Source organism: Rhea pennata, chromosome 17 (genome assembly GCF_028389875.1).
Source record: "Rhea pennata isolate bPtePen1 chromosome 17, bPtePen1.pri, whole genome shotgun sequence".
Classification (NCBI taxonomy): domain Eukaryota; kingdom Metazoa; phylum Chordata; class Aves; order Rheiformes; family Rheidae; genus Rhea; species Rhea pennata.
In genome coordinates this window covers 12,250,582-12,268,522 of record NC_084679.1, presented here as the reverse complement: position 1 = coordinate 12,268,522, position 17,941 = coordinate 12,250,582, and the positions used below count along the sequence as shown (strand labels likewise).

At 37.8% G+C, this 17,941-nt stretch overlaps 1 protein-coding gene across 3 annotated transcripts in view; it reads right to left on the bottom strand.

The window, feature by feature from the left end:
• Positions 1-17,941, bottom strand: part of SPPL3 (signal peptide peptidase like 3) — a 61,663-nt gene that overhangs the window by 24,240 nt on the left and 19,482 nt on the right. For 2 of the 3 annotated variants that reach the window (XM_062590426.1, XM_062590427.1), the window contains exons 1-2: positions 10,770-10,845; positions 4,284-4,361 (exon numbers count right to left, since the gene is read on the bottom strand). In XM_062590426.1, the coding sequence (XP_062446410.1) occupies positions 4,284-4,361; positions 10,770-10,825 (134 nt within the window). In that variant the 5' untranslated portion in view covers positions 10,826-10,845. Of the gene's footprint in view, positions 1-4,283; positions 4,362-10,769; positions 10,846-17,941 lie in introns of those variants that run through there. The other variant, XM_062590428.1, reaches the window with a different exon arrangement.

Genomic DNA, 17,941 nt, shown 5'->3' with positions numbered 1-17,941 from the left:
GTTTTACGGATAATTGGAGGATTACAAAAAAAGATTCAACTTCTGCTAATTATTAATGTTTTTTAATACATTATCTGTCAGAAGGCTACGTCAGCCCAGCAATTTTGAGAAGAGAGAGGTCTTGATCTTTCTTTAAGCTTAAGTTACTCAAGACAGAAGATAAGAATAAACCAATATATGTGTCTATATAATGGGTATTTTCATTTGAAAGGTGAAAGACAGGAACTTGCAGATACACTAGAGAATAAAATCTGATTTTACTGACCTCTACTTCAAAAGGCAATATATACCGCACATGTCAGAGTTCTCTCACATTCTCTGGGCAAGGCAACATCATCATTTTCTAAAATACGCCTGCGGTGCCCTTGATAGTGGCCAGGGAGAAGGGGGTAAAGCAGCATTTCAGAAGCTGAAGCTACTTCTCAAATTTATCTTCATGCTATGAGGTCAAAACTAAAAGGATCTTTACAGATTAAAGCCTATGCTACAAAATTGTATGTTGATTAAATCCTTCCAGTGAAACTGTTATTCTGCTGTTATTTCTGTTATCTACTACAGTAGATAACTCTGAAAGCTATCTGTTATGATTCCAGACACTGAATCCTTCAATTTGATACCTTTTCTTTCAGGTACAAATTATCTCAAATCACTAATAAGCAGTACAAGCCTCACTTCTGAACAGCTAGCTAGGATTATGTATCCTAAAACTAGTCACAGCTTTACTTTTGTGCCTAAAAATGACGTTAGCTATCCGTATATATACTTGCCTTTGCTGCAAATATGAAATGAGAAAAATACAAGACTTTCACTTACTAAAATGAAAAGCAACAGAACACAGATACTAGAAAGAAGTGTTTTTGGTAGTCTAACAGGTGCAACTTTTATCTTATTTATAAATAAGTTCTAAAAATAGTGGTATGCCATATTACTGATTCAAATACGCATTAAGATTTTGCAGGCAAGAACAATCGAAAATTCTACTAGCTTGACCAAAAGATGTGCTATCAATTCCAATGATCCAGGCTGTATGTCAGGCAAGCTAAAAGCAGGAAGACATTTTTTCATTTATATCATATTTTAGAGCACTCTGCTAATAAAGATTTTAGTTTTTTTCCTCAAAGTCCTATTCTTTCAACAACTAAGACAACAACAATAATTGTACCATTAACACAATTTTATCTAGAACTTGTACACAAATGCACATCCAGTAAAATATGTCTCTAAGTAATGTCTAAAGTATCTTTTCATATAAGTCATGTACCTATATCTCTCATTCTTAACAGATAACTTACTGCAATCATTAATTACACTGCTACTACTTGAAGATGCACTTTTTTGAAGTACATATGTTAAAACAGGTGAATAATAATATATTAGATATAAACACAATATTAATATAACCATAAAGGGTAGTTGTTTTTGCAATAGTTTCTAGCAGTTCCTTTCAGGAACTACCAAAATCCAAATACACAATGTGCCAGTTTGCAAGGAGGTTTTGAAAGGGATCTGCATTCTTAGCTGTATAGCTTTATATCTTCCAGATTTTCTACCTGTGAATTGACTCATAACCCTTCTGAGATAAGCCTGTTCGTCCACATTGCTGTAAAAGATGAAAGACTGAGACTTATGTCCCAGGATGTTTTCTTCCTCCTGAGGTTTTAATTACCATCATACGTACAGGATATTGTTCAGGAATTGTTTTTTAGTAAGAACAGAACTAAATGTCAGATCTTTCAAAAAACACCTATTATATTCATGCAGGATGAAAAGCCGCCTCGTGTTCCATAACAACTAAACCATGACATCTTAAGAATGTGCAGTCCAAGACCACAAATACAGCAAATAATAAAAATACTTCTTAAAAAAAAAAACCAGCAACCCTATGTAGTTCAACAGAAAAGTGTCAACTGACAGTCAGGCAAGTATGTCACAAGGCACAAAAACATCCCCTCCATCCAAGGAAGTGATGAGGATAGAGGCTACTTGGGCTGCAATATGACAAATCCAAACTGGAAAACACCATCATTTTATCATATTTTCTGCTAACATTCCAGTTACTCATTTAAATCTGACTCAGGTAGGAATCACAACCCTGCCGAGTGACCTAGGTTTCAGCACACATCCATGCAATGACTAGTTAGCTTCCACCCATGTTGTACAACTGACTTCCCGAGGTGGCCACAACCATTACAGAGCACCTTTCTAAACGAAGCTAATAAATTTATCAAGTAGCGATAAAGGACGTTTTCTCTTTCAACAGGTTAGCTCCACACAGCCAACATCTGATTTCAAGGTTAGACTATTATGTTCTCGTCTTTACTGAAACATGGTATGAGTTCTAAAGATCCTGATGCACATATTACATGCCCTTTAACAACCCTGCAACTGCTGATCTATTACTGTATTTGTCACTAAAGGTATCAGCATATGTATTTCAAGTGTTCAAGCCTTACTATTTACAACCAATAGAAAGAAAATAAGAACTTGAATGAGATTCTAACTTAAGTTTACAAAATGATGACAAGTCTTAACAACCAAACTTACCATTGAGTCAACCTAGCCTCTCTCCAATACTATTTGAAATGAAAATTTTAAACAACAGAATTACTGACTTGCTTTTAAGACCATGTTAAACATGCATGTCCCAACATATTGCTACCTAAATTAAAAACTACCAATAATAAGCTACTTGATTAATTTAAGAAATAACAATTGGGAGAGTGAGATTCTCAGAAAAAAAATCTGTCCTTGATTCACCCCAGGGGTCTCAACTAATTTCTCTCCATTACCATTCTATTATACCATTCCATCCAGCAAGTTAAATTCTTCTAAAGTTCACACTTCTTTTAAATGAGCTGATTTAAGTGCAAATCTTGGGAACAAGATGGTAGAAGAGAGCATGCACACAGGAATAAGATGGTAAAGAATATGGGGAAAAAAACAAGAGTGAGGAACTTTTAGAAAGGAAAGCAATTTAAGTTCAAGCATTCCTGTTTTATACTGCATTATGTTCTCACAAATAAATTTTATTTTAAAAAAATGTAAGGACTCTTGTGGAGCCATAGTTCATTTTAACACAATTGCATAATTTCAAATAGTCAAAAATTGAAAACTGTTTCTCCGTAATACTCACTTCCATTAGTCCCTCACCTGCATTCTGGACTGATTCAAAACTTGAAGAAAAAAAGATTACCAATTGCAATTCGAATACATTTTCTTTCTTATTCACAGTATCTATAGATTTTGTCTTCCTAAAGATTTCAATTTTAACTCCAACCTTAGCAGTATTTTTACCTAATACTCACTAGCAACAACAGAGAGCTCTCATCAAAAAGGGTCTCTTTCATTATGTGGTTTGTTTAACTTAATGATGGGGAATTAAAACCTCTTACCAAGCAGCTGCTGCATTTGTCATATGTATGACCATGGATAAAATTGGTTTCAGAAATATTCAAAGCAATTCAGAGACTTCATAACGTATGTATGGCCCTTTAACATAGACTTGTTAAAAGATGCAATATTCTTCAAAAGCCAGGAAGAAAATCATGCTCTACTCAAGTCTGAAAGAAATGATACTTTCATGCTGTAATTCTTTTCGTGTGTGTCAGTACGAACCTCACTCCTTATGTGTCATTGCATTAAAAACAGTAAAACAAATGGTACATGATACAAAATGAACACATTTTTAAAAGGACAATAACATTCTCTCTAAACTATACTCAAGCCCCTTAAAATAGGGCCAGTTTAATTTTTGAATATGCAAGCATATCCTATACACTACTCTACTGGAATTTAACACTGGTGGTGTTTCCCACTTCACTATTAAGCTGTTATTCACCCTGCGATAAAGAGCACAAGGACTTGGAAATCTCTGTTTTACAAGATTTCATTGCAATTAAAAAATTGCATCAATAGACAACACTGAAACACTACATACAAAATACTACTATAATAAACATTTAATTCATCTCTTTCTCTCAAGAATTCCTTTATATCCTCCAAAATACAATTTTAAAAAATTGTCTTCAAGGACTAACTTCAGAGTTATCTTACATATGCCTGTAACTTGATTAGTGATACAATCATGTTTTTTAGAAAAACCACTTAGCTACATTTTCTTCCTTTTCTATTTCCTTTCAAGAACCAAGAAGTATTTCATTTCCTTTAGCCACTAGTTGGACAAAAATACAATGAAACAAAAGGCATAAACTATATTCAGTCACTTGTTCAAATATTTTTATTAAAGAAAAAAAAATCTATAAAAGCTTAAAGAAAAATCTTACCTGAAACTGCCGTAGACTATGAGGAGAATAGAAATCAGAAAAGTAGAAACTTGACTGGAATCCACAAGGGAATATGCCCTAGAATTGGGGGAAAAAAGGCACTTGTGTCATTACGATATTCATTTCCCCAGTGTCATTTGTTAATTCTTTTTCTTATCATAATACCAATAGAGAATTGGATAACAAATCTTTACAGCGGCTATTTCTAAAAATTTCATGTCATCTAGGAAAATTGTATCCGTGGCTTGTAAATTAACCTTTTAGATTCAAGACTACAGCATGCAAAACATCCAAAGCATAATTCAAAAAGGCTTGTGGTACCTTGTTCTAAACTCACTTCATTTAGGTTTTTTTTCCCCCAAACATATTCAAATTGCTTCAGGTGTAACTAATGCAACTAATGCACTTTGCATGTAAATAACAATAACCGAAAGAAGAAAAACAAAACAAAACAACCCCCCCCCCCAAAAAAAACAAGCTGCAAAACTCATTTACTAAACTATTTCCCTTCTCCCCATACCGTGCACCCTTGCAGCAATGGAAGCCAAGCACATTCAGGGCTCCTCCAGCAAAAGAACGTAACTAGTAAGTCAAGAGAAATGACTGCTCCCCCCCGCTTTGTGGCACTGGTGAAGCCAGGTCTGGAGCACTGCGTCCAGTTTTGAGGCCCCCGGTAACAGAACAACTCCGACAAAGCGGAATAAGGTACGCGGAGGGCTGCCAAGGCGGTTGGGGTAAGACACACAACGAACAAGCAGAGGCTGAGGGAGTCACAGCACAACTCCCAGCAGCTTCTGGGGCCAAAGTAAGGGAAAAGGGTTAATTGCATCAGTCTTAGCCTGCAAAAAAAAAGATAGCTAAACATTTCTGAACACCCTCTAAAAAGTCTAGCTTCGAGAAAGCTATGGATATGGAACCAAGATAGCTGAAGTATGTGATTATTTTGAAATAAATACCACTAAGCAAATTAGAACCAAAGATATAAGACAGTTAAAGAACCACTCATCCTATTCCCAATTTACAAGCAATCTAGAGATAATTACCATAACACTAGCCAGATGCTTTAAAATAAACACATTTTTAATATATAAACAAATATGAACTTCCCACTGTAGAAACTGTAATGTTTAACATTACTGAAAAACAGATTGCCTCTTTCTGATGAAATTAGCTACTTGTGCAATAAGCTTTTAAGAAATTGGAAACTGATTAATTAATTACCAGGAATAACTTTAATATCCCCCCCACTTAAAGTGAAAAGCAAATGTGTTTTTTGCTCATAACGCTGACCACGACAAAAGGTGCTCCTAAGCTTTACATTTTTTGAATTTCAGTCATGTCTGACCTTCAGCGCCAAGGCTCTGCAAAGGAGCTCTTAAAAGCATCCATGAAGATCAATATGCCAAACTGCAAACATGCACAATATGCAAGTAAGCCCTTCGAATTAGTGCATGCAACTGCTTCTCAGGTGCTACACAACCTGGTTCACTGCGTATTATTTTTAGCCAATGATTACAAATAAGCAGAGAGAGGGAGGAAACAGCTTACGGAGGAGCTTACTGGCTTGATGTCTTGTTACTAGCTCAGTTCAGCGAGCAGCTTTCCCTCACCCAACCTTGAGCTACAAGGAAAAGGAAACTTCACATCCTGTTTGGATTTGAGAGTAAGTAGTGGAACTTATCCATCAAAAGAATATTCTGGAACTCCAAATTTATGTGGAAAAACAAAATGATTGAATGGAATCTCAACTGGGATTAAGTACGTCCGGAGTTAGGCATTAAACTTTAACTGATGTTCATAAAATTATATATTCACGAATCCACAAACACTTGTGAGATGAACAACATTTTATATCCAGTTCATCATTCAGTGGCTACTTTGAAAGCTATAATAATTAAAATGTCATTTCATTATAATTACTAAACATCAGTACCTACTATCAAAGTAAGGTTGTAAATGTTAGAAAGATTTATGAAACAGATAAAGTAAGGATGCTACAAAGACCATGAACCAGTCACGGGCATAATCCATTAAGGTTTGTATTGAAAACTTCAAGGCCCTTTAGTACAATGGAAGAAACTGAAGAGAAGTAAAATTATTCTAAACACCTATCTAAAATAATAAAACCCTACTGATTCACTGCAGTGATGATTAGGACAGATCTGCCGATTCTAAGCAAGGGAGAAACCACAAGTAAAGTGCTTCCAGCCTGCACAAAAATAGCGCAATATTTTAATTATACACTCACTGCAGACCTAGCAGTATTTCCTATCTTCTCCGCATAGTGATCATCTAGCAGGACATCCTAAAAACTTAATGTTGGTATCAGGATTAGGATCTGGGAGGTCTCATGCCCACTGACACCCCAGAAAATAGGGCCAAGGAGATGTACACATATTTTCCTTCTTCTTGATGCAACTGGAGTCAGAGCAATACCAAACTAAAGGTACAAAAAGGTAACTGTGCTGCAGGAATCCAGCAAGCAGCTCAGATGTGCCCAGATCCTATCCAAAGTTTCTAACAAGCTTCCCACAAGCAAACTTCAAGAATAATTTTAGGTGGATCATGTGGATCTGATGGTATTAAACCCTGCATGTTTTTAACATTTCATTTCCTTAAAGTAGAGGAGGTATTGCACAGTACCCAAGAATGGAACTGCTTCCTAAAATCTGCCATCCTAAAACACCAGACAGTACATTAATGGACTAAAACCCTTGATCCCTAATTAACACTTTCTAACACCTTAATCTAAAATGGGGATAATCGCTAAGTGACAGAATTACATAAAGAACTGAGAACTGAGATTAGTTCACAGTTTTGAATACAATTCAAAATGCCAGACAGTGACCTGCAAATCCATTTATATTTTTACCTGAAATTTAGATGACCATCTACAAGCCCACAGATTCCATATGCATTTATCTGGACCGTCCTATAAACATACTGCAAGCATGCAAATTTACATGTGCGGCTGTGGGAGTATGTAGCAGTGCTACATTTTTCTCAAATGGGAAAAAAAACAGCCAAAAACAAAACAAAAACCCCATACTTGCAGAATTTGTCAGACGTTGTAGTATTCTTTGTGCAGCAACGTTTAACCAGGGTACTTTAAACAAGGCACTTCTATAAAATTAAATATTTAATCTCAGAATAAGCAGTGGAAACTTAAGCATGGACGGTATCTGTAATAAATCTGTATATAAAAGTTGTCCTTTGACTTAAGCACTGATTTTGGAAGCAATTCTTAGCACTTCCTACAGGGCAATTCACAAAGAAAAGATGGTTCTGCCTCATTCTTATTCTGAAAATTAAGCCTGGATGAGATTATGCTCATGACTGCTGTTTTCCAAAGGATTCATTTTTGTGCTGCAGTTCTTCTGGGTGCCATATTACAAGAAGAACTACCAACCTGTTTCTAAACTCTCCTATGCATGCGAAACACGGCCCGGATACAAAGACACCGCTGGCTTTCCCCGTGCAGTACCTTATTCAGGCATCTCACACTACCACACCTCAAATTCAACATCTAAAGCAACTTCCTTCCATGCAAGTTATTTAACCAGGCTATCAGAAAGATTCTTGCTGATTCAGTCAAGTAACTAATGACCAGAATTAACCGTTGAACTGCAGCACTTAATAAGAACTTAATGCACAGATGGTTTACTTTTCTCCGTGAACTCCTTTTATCAGCTAATGACAGGGAGTTAACTTCCCCAAAGCCTTCCCTAGACCTCGAGATCACATTCAGGACCTGCACCTTTCCAAGGCTGAGACCAACTTGAGTAAGTTCTCAGTCATCGGGCATTTCTTCGTGGCAGTTTTATGGGCGAGCGCTCGGAGCACCGAGCGTGCCGAGGCGTGCCAAGACGGAGACACAGCGAGTACTGTTCCGCAGCATGTTCTGTGTGTCAGCCTCGCAGCCGTACAGTGAAGGTATTGTCCAGCCAACAATCCACGCAGCCTGGCACGGGCTGCCCCGTGGCCCCTTCCCTCCGGAGCAATTCCAGGGATGCCCAGCCGCTGAGCCACACCGCCCCGTCCACCCTTCCCAAACGGCGGGCACACAAAATGGGCTACATCGGTGACAGCAAGTGCTCCAGGCAATGCCCCCCCCTGCCCCTTTTCTGGGAAAAAGAAAAATGAATAACTTCTGTATTCCCTCGGGAATAGAGACCCGCTTCATTCTCAGCTAGGGAAAATGTTAACAGGATAATAAAAGCTGCAATGACAACAGTAACAGCATTAAATCAGAGTTACCCACAAGCTCCTAGCCTGTATCGGTCGCCATATGTCCAAGATCACCTTTCCTCTCTGTGAACATTCACCTCACGTGGCTTCAACCATCTGGCTGCTTAGCAACTTCTTTTATAAAAAACACTTTACCCCTACCATTCTTATTGTCCATAAAGGGTTTTTAATTCTTCTGTTTTTATTATTTCTTTTACATTTCTGGCCATGAAAATTAACCAGTAAATACATACACCTTACTTTTTCCAGCTCTTCTTTACCACCAAAAGATAAGCAATTTCCCAAAAAGACAGCGCTTCCAAACCAGCAGCAGGACTCCCTTAGGCAAAGCAAAGTGCTTCCTTCTGCCCTCTGCTTTGAGCAATCCATATCTGCAACTCATTTTGTTCTACGAGGAATCAGAGAAGAGAGCAGACAGGAACCAAACCTGATCACAACACAGATCATGACCCTCTACGTAACCTACTTGTCATGGGCCACAGTTTGACATGACCATAAGCCAACACTGCCATTACAGAAGCAAGGTTTTTTCACCTTTCACCAGACATCTGTTGACTTCTTCTCCTTCAATCCCGGCAGTACAACTAATTTGTAAAGCCATGTAGAAAACTAGATGAAGGGACTTGCCTGCCTGAACAGTAATTGAGAAAGCAGGGGAAGGTTTTCCAGATGGATCAGATTCCCAATCTGATCGCAGGAAAACAAGGCACAGCACAAGGGAACAGCTTTCTCTTTTCACTGGTGGCAGCGGCTTAAGTACCCCCAAAACCTTTGCATTAAAGGTCAGGGAAGTTTGGTGCAACTGAAAGAAAAAACTCTTTTTGTTTGCACAAGCTGTCTATTAAATGTAGATGTAATAAACCCAATCCCTCAATGTTTCAGTAGCAAAAGCCAATTCTCTCACTTCTGGGTGCAAGGGAAATTTTAGTAACTCCTGCGGAGAGGGGAGAAGCATGCAATGCCCAAGTTTCCTCAGCAGTGCACGCTGACGGCCTTGGACACGAATCACTCTCACGTAAAATCTGTTACAACAACAAGATAAACTTCTGCTGCATTTACTGTACATAGAGCACAATGCAAACAATACAGCAACAAATGAATCAAATCAGCCTGAAAAATGCAGCAGACAAACTCACTTCACTTAAGTTCATGTGAAGAGAGAAGACTACATTTCATTGTGTTTTTGTTCATCAAGGATCATAGCACCCAAGTGCTTTCAAGATTAAGAAAATTAAAACTATTAGAAGGAAGGTGAACATACTAGATGGGCTAGCCTAAGGATGTATTAGAATATAACAGACAGGCTTCTTATTTTGCTTAAAGGGACCAAATCTGTAACTCGCAGCCACCTATCACAGAAAACAGCACTGACAGGAATGTCAGCACCGTCTTTCTACGAAGTAAGATTAAATAGTAATTCAATCACTCAGTCATGATGAACATCTACACCTCACTGATCGTTTAAAATGGTGACCAGTGAAATTATAGGACTTTTCTTCACATCCAACCTAAGTCCTTCTGAGTGCAGTTTTAACCCATACTTTTTCTGTATACACAATATCCTTCAAAACTGGCAGAGTATATCCTACTCCGCACACAGGTGAGATAAATAGGATCCAGGCTTGGATTCATCTGCATATTTCAGTTTTGGAAAGATGTGGCTGCTTGAGAAGCAACCACACAGCTTCAAATACTCCTCAACTCGCATGACTGTTCATTCAATCAATATGGCTCTCTTCATCTCACACTTAAAATATCACTTTCATTATCAACAGCTGCTGTCTCTTTACTGCAAGTGACATTAACTCATACCTCACCAGCTACCCACCAAAATGTGTGTCCTACTTTCACAACTTCTGTTCTCTTCCAAAGCAAACTCCTCAGAGGCTCAAACTGGCACCGAAAGGGCTTCAGCGAAGCATCCCCTTCCTTGCCCTATTATTCACCATTCACTTTTAGAACTCGATGAATAGAAGCATTCAGTTTGTGTGTCCTATCTCAGCAAACAGTCAATTCTTTCAAATGGGTAAGAACCCCCCCCCCCCAAAAAAAAAAAAAAAAAAAAAAAAAAAAACTTTGCTGGAAATCTGATGTCAAATGACAGTTATGGAAAAACTTTCCCCTTTCCCCCTTCCCCTTCCCTCCAAGGGTTTCATATATTTCACAAGCTATTTAATGTGCTTCTTACATCAGTAATTGCAATAGAGAAAATGTGAACAGAAAGTCAAAAAATACTACCTGGTAAACCCAAGACAAGCAGTAGAAGAGTATTTCGCAACTTCACTTCCTCCCATCCACTCCCCAGGTTTTTTTGTTGCTTGCAGAAATCAGTGTTCACCTTCACGTCACTGCGACTGACAACGCATCCATTTTTCTTGTAACCATATACAAAAAATTACACCTTTAACTAGGAAAATATTTTCCTAAATATACTTGTCTGACATTTTTCAAACATTCTATTAACTACTTTTTCCTCAAAAGAAGGATGAGTGAATACACTGCTCAGGACAACTTATTCTTAAGGGTAATTCATTTTTCATGTTTCAGTGGAAGGCAATCTCAAGTTATTGCTGTAACATCGTTTATTAAGATGAGCAAATCAAACTCAAGGACTCTAGAGCGTAGCGCCAGGGCACGCCGAGAAGGGCACCACCATGTGCACCAAGATCAATCACAGTTAATTGTGCAGATGTTCGCTTTGGTTGGGGAATGGACTCATTTCATAGGTGAAGCCAATTGTAATTTTTTTCTTTACTGGATTCCAGGTCAAGGGTAAAACTAAAAAGCGTCTGCAAGATACATACATATTTAAGAGCCTCCATTAGGCTTGCTGCCAAGCCAATACCTTTAACTTTTACACTCCATTTTAATTTTAAACATGAAGTCATGGCACCAAAGCTTGAAACATACTAAAGAATGGAACAGTGTTGAGGTATGATTCACAGGAAAAACAAGCAAATTACTATGGATTCATTTACATTAAATGAATAGTTTCACTTCATTGTCATCTGCAGATAAGGTCTGCTAAGTCTGAGTAGTTTATGGAAACATGAATCATATAAGGAAAACAGAAGTCCTAAAGTTATAAACAAAAACAAAAAAAAAAAAAAAAAAAAGGAAGAAAGAAAGAAAGAATAAATCATATATCAAGATATCCCAGATTTTCCTATGCAAACTTACTTAGGACTCAGGCAGGCATTTCAAAGTTATAATAGGAGAATGATTCCTCTGTTTATCAGACATGGGTCTCAGGACAAAGTTTTTGTATTATTAGATAACAAAAAATAAAATGAAATAAGAGATAGACACATCCATTTGAAGACCCTAATTTCCTCTTCTATCCTTTCCAGATAGCAGTCTTCCTAAAACCCTCCGCCCAAAACAAATGCCAAGCTCTCAGCTAAACTGCCAAGAGAAAACTCTCCTGCAAGCTCACTTTGACGAGCAACTGAAGTGCACATTCACCAACGCATCAGGAGAGACAATCATGCAAACCACATTTTCTGTATTCACACTACCCTTCTGGTTCACCTGACTGTTTGCCAACAGAACAAAGAATTATAATTTTTATAGTATTTAAGAATTACAGTAACTGGAAGTTTCCAGCTTGCACATTCCTGCTAGGAGCAGGAATGAAAGTGCGGGAATCTCCTGCTCCTCAGGAGGAGTGTTACTTCCCAACAACGCAGGGCAACAGCCCCCTCCTCCTTCCAAAGCACAGTAATCCTGGCAACTACTGGATTTCTCCACTAGACTGTGGAGCCACACTGTAGTTAAACAGATAACTTGTACAATCAGTAGCTAACAGGAAAAAAAAATGCACCTTTGAATAAACTGTCCTGAACATATGTATCTGCTAGAGAAATAAGTACCTAGAACCAAAATAAACTTCCAAAAAACAGGCTGAATGTCTTCTGCATTACTGCAAGAGAAAATACAGCCCTTTTTATTTCATACTGTACTTTTATAGACCGAATGGGAGCCTAGACACCTAATTTTCACTTCTTCCATACACATAAAAATAAATTCACGTCTTTCAAGTTCCTGGTTTTACTGAGGAGGGTTGGTTGTTTGCTTTGGTTTGGGTTTTATATACCTCTACCTTTAGAAGTAATTAGTTTTGCCTGTTCTTGACAGTTTAATCTAAAGGAACCCGACTCAAGATAGGATTTGTCTATGTTGGTTCGAGTATCAAGGGTCAGCAGCACGACAGACCTATCAGCCCCTGCCTATATATAGGGCTACAGAGCGCTGCCAACAAAGTACCTTTTCTCAAACATTTGTCATTACAGTAGGCGTGCCTTTTGCTAGTAAAACTTAAGTTTATTCATGGGAAAGAAAAGATTGAAGAGGTGGAAAAATTACATGAGCAAAACAGCAAGCTGACCTGACAAACGGTCATTTTCTGTGAAGCAAGTATCCACTCAGGTCAGCAGTTGCACAACTGCTAGGTATGACGCAAAGGGGAAAGGAGGCAGCGCGTGGCCAGGGACGAGGCAGGACTACAACTCTTCCAGCCGGAGCCCACAGCTAGGGCTGATTAAACACACCATGATACCTTGACCTTTAATTCAAACTTTACTGGAGTTAAATTAAACAAAACTAAACTTGCTATTTCCATTTGCCTACACAGAAGTCAGCACTGACTTAAGTTAGTTTTCAAAATTGACTTCAGGTACTATAGTTTCTGCCATCTATGACATTTTATAATAATTTGCTTTATTTTAATCTTTCCAGATGTTTTCTCTATTAAACTATACAATTGCAGTGTACAGTCACATCACTAACTCTTCAAAACTAGATTAAAGTTATTTGTTCACACAAGCACTTTTGAGCACCATACACTTTCATAATCCCCAGCTTTCCAGATAGCTTTGTTACAGTTGTATGGTCTTATCACAAAATAACACATGGAGGTATGGGACACTCATTAACAAGACTGTCAAATAAGCTCAAACACCACTAACAAATAAGGGTATTCAGTGAGATACAAAAAGTAACCATACTGCATTTGCAAGGGCTACGCTATTTAGTATGTTAAAAAGTGCTTCAAAAGAATCAGAAAAAGAGATGAGGTTAATTTGTAAAACTCTCGAATAGGTGGAAAAAATTGCATTACCTGTAATTGTCTTCCTAGTCTTACCGTTAATACAAGACTGCTATGTACTGCAGAGGACAGATTCAAGCTTTGCTCTAGTATTGTATGAATGGCCAAACCAAAATATAAATAGAGTGGTTTTAGGGAACAGTAAGAATAGCAATTATCAGAACAAGTTGCAAACATACACATATATATGACAGAGCAAGAGAGTTATAACTTAACTACAAGAACAAATAAGAATAGCATAATCTACAAAGACAACTTTCCTCATCTGGAAGACTCTTTCAACACTCAACAAAATAAATCAAAATAAATCATAAATAACCAAAAGGAGGATTGGAAGGAGGAGAAAGAGAAGAGGTCAGATCAAGAGCTGCTATGCGCAGCCTCTTCTTGTCCCAGCCACCAGCAACGCTGCTGTATGTAAACGTTCCGATTCCACCAGACGAGTGAACTCCGCAAAGGTCACTCCAACATTTAGCCTATCCCAAAGCTTTGCTGAAGCAGCTGGTCTATCTAAATTACCACTTTCAGCTGTATGAATTTTCCAAAAATAGCCCTTTTTACATCAGAAAAAAAGGAAAGGCAAAGGAAGGGTGTGGTGACTGTAACTGAAGTCAACACAGTACCACTGATACCAGCTGCCTGTAGTTTTATGTTAGAGCACCTCATCATGACCCAGGTGACGTTTTATCTTCAAGGAGGACTATCTGGAAGCGTTACACACTATCCCTGGACAGGGAGATTTTCTAGAGATTTCATAGTGAAGACCTTTTCGGCTTATAGAGATATCAATTTATATCCCAGTCATATTACAAATCAGAATTGTCAATCACTTGGTAATACAACTCTACGTGGGAGGAGGACTGTTGTCAACTAGTGCTAGGTTTCATTTTATTGCACTGATTCTAGAAACAGGAGGATAAAAACTTCCAGAAGTCTTCAGTATATGCTTCAGTGCATGTTTTTATGGCTACGAGTCTTTTTCTACTTAATAGAAAGGCTCATTTAGCAATGACTACAATCATCTATAACACGAGGCTGCTCTCTAGTTTCAGTCTACAATAAAATCTATTTACTGCTTGAAGAACGAGGACAAGTCTTCTCTGTCTGAGAACCGTCCACTTGTCAACACAGCCCTCTCCACAGCTATCTAATGAGATGCCTGTAACCTAACAGCAACTGTTGCCAGCAGCAGTACAATCAGAGCAGACTCAACGTGTATTTGCCGCTGGAGGAAGACCTGTTCCAGGCAGGGTTAGATGCTATGGCAGTGAAAAATGCTGGCAACCAATTTATGTTACCATTCTCCGCTTTGTTAACACAGCTACTACTGTACAAATCATTATTTTCAAGGAAAAAAAAATTTTTATATATATATATATCTACACAGGTGCAGCCATTGGTATCTCCAACGAGCCACAGACAAGACTAAAAGTTGTCTGAACTAACAAAGCAAGGTACTTTTCATTATCTGGAATTAAATATTTGTCCAAATCTTCACTATTACTCACTATTACTCAATCTGGACCATGAAAAGGGAAATGGTGGTGAGCAAAGATTTCATGTCTATCTCATACGTTAGAGATTCCTACTGATTTCTATTGACTTTGCAAGCTATTTTTCAATCTTTGATAATAACAGGTCCAGTAAAAGTGGTTTATGTGAAAAATAATAAATATATGCTTTCACTAAAGTAAAAAAAAAAAAAAAAAAAAGAAAAAGAAAAAGAAAAGCTTACCCAAGCTATTGAGGAAACCATGGTTGTTTTAAAATAAAAACAACAGCAAAACTTCTCTCCCATATTCTTCAAGATCAGCAATCCCCAGACCACCTCATGCTCATGTAATTCATCATACTGGAGTAGCTTTATTTCTGATTACTTCAAAACTGTGCCTACTCATTCTTTAAAGTTTTCTAAATTTAGAAACAGAGGTGATATTAAGACTCCAGCTCTATTCCTGCTCTTCTCAAAAGCAAGAAAAAGCTACTCAACTCTGTAGTAGGTTCAGAGCCCTGCATGAATATCAATTTAGTTGGGGAGGGGAAGGCAGTGACAAAAAAAAACCCATAAACCTAAAGATCAGTTAAATTTCTTCTCCAAATGTACCAATATGATCAAGAAGCATTTCAAAATAAGCAGAAAGTATCATAATTATTCCTGATTACAAACATAAAAAGTGCTAGAGAGAAAAAAAAGGGGGGGGGCTTTAAGTAGGTCAAGTAACTACTGGCAGCTACACCCAGGAAATTTAAGGGATTTTTAATTCCTTCATTGAAACTAAAATACCAGCTGAAGGTAACACCCCTTCCACTTTCTGACACAACTGAGAAGCAAGGAGTTTAAAACAAAACCGCAAATGTTCCAGTCAAAATCAGAAGCTTTAAGTAAAACCTAACACAGGGTTTTCTGCAATACCGCAGCAGTTACACCTCATGGTCCCAATATAAGCCCGCTTTGTTGTACACAACTAATGCGCTGACACTCCCCAGACCAGAAGCAGAATTCTAAAAATCAAACAGAAACATATTTTGCTTTTTAAAAAGTAAATGCAAGGCAACTTCTTTATAAAGGATAAAATCCTTCAAACAGAAAAAAACAAGCATCAAGTATCATCAGGATCGACACTACTGGTATGTCAAACAGCACCTTCCTCTATTGAATGGATCTCATCCACCGGTACTGCAAAGCCACACGTGAACACACAGCGAGTCCCCTGGTTAGTTCAGTTACAAGCAGAGGTGAGATGGGGGCAAAATTAAACTCATAACTGGGATTTTGCTCCTGCTCTAGTACAAGTCATTGACTCATGATTAACTTGAGTTAAAATACTCATCCCCAGAAGCACAAAATGCACTCCACAAAGTCTCTCAATCAAACAGAAAGGATGGTTATTTTAGTTAGTGCAGAAATAAAATAGAAACTAGTGAATCTGAGGAGTGCATGCATCCATCACAGGAAAAAAAAAAAAAAAAAAAAAGGTAGCTGCACAGTATAAAGCACCAAAATGACACATTATATTACATTACATTACACTACACAGAAATATGCACAGTCAGTGCCACATGTTTCCAAAGTGCCTGTGCCAAAAGCTTTGTGACTGTGTGTAGCATAAAGCTAGGAAACAGAACTTAGGCTTAAATTTTTAGTATGGCATTAAATGCATATATATTCACATGCTTTAATGCAATTAACTTGTTAAAGCTGCATATGATTTAGTACAGAAGTCAATTAAGTTTTTACTTTATGGACACTACTATTTTTCCAACTTGCTTAGCTTATCCATATTGCTATTTTGGATAGACACACCCACAGTCACATTTTTCTTTAAATGCTCTCTCATCATTGTATTTTTTTTTTTCCAAATCTTATTTTGTAAGAGCAAACAGTAAATACAGCATAGGAAGAAGACTGTTGAAGGGGAAAGCAGACACTGGTATTAAAGCATTAATATAGCTTTAGTGTTAACAGAATTACCAGTCTGTCACTGGAACCAGCTCAGAAAAGAGTTTCTAAGATGATTAGGAGGGGTAAGAACTTTGTTTAACCTAGAAAAATACAGGCCAAGAGGACAAATGGTCACACAAGGGAAAAGAAAAACAGAAAAACAAATAGAGGAACTACTAGAGAAAGTAGCTGCACAGATTAAAATTTTGTTACTAGCAACAGGGGAATTTGCATTCTCTCCTAACCCCAAACAGTAAACTCACCCAGCTGGAAAAATCCACCCCCCTCAAGTTCACATTCATTTTCAGATTAACTTCACCACAGTCACGTGAACACTAGTGACAACCCAAGGGATGGCAGCTCCTCCACTTTCAGGCACTGCACTTTCTGAAGAGGAAAAAAAAAAACATAAAACAAACAAACAAAAAATCCCCAAAAAACAAACAAAAACCAAAACCCCAAACAACGACCAAAAAAAAAAAAACAAGCAGACCCGCTCCAGCTGTACTGCCCAGAGCGTACTTTTCAGGCCTGAGAAAGAAGAAAGGGAAGGGGAACATGGCCTGCTCCTCCCGTGCGCACACAGTACTTTCTAAGCAGTAGCGGTTTAACGAAACGCCAGTGTTCAGACAGATTATTAAAAGCATCTCACGTGTTAAGCTTTAACCCTCTGGAAGTTGCTGTGCTTAACAGGGAACCTTCATAAAAGCAACTGCCTGGTCTTCAATAGTCCATCACACAAACATTTTGTACAAATCAACGCATATGCACCTTTACACACAGGACCAAGTGAATTTTTTTTCCAGCCATGATTAAATTACGCCCATCTGGAAGTTCAGCATGTTTTATCGCAGTAGGACG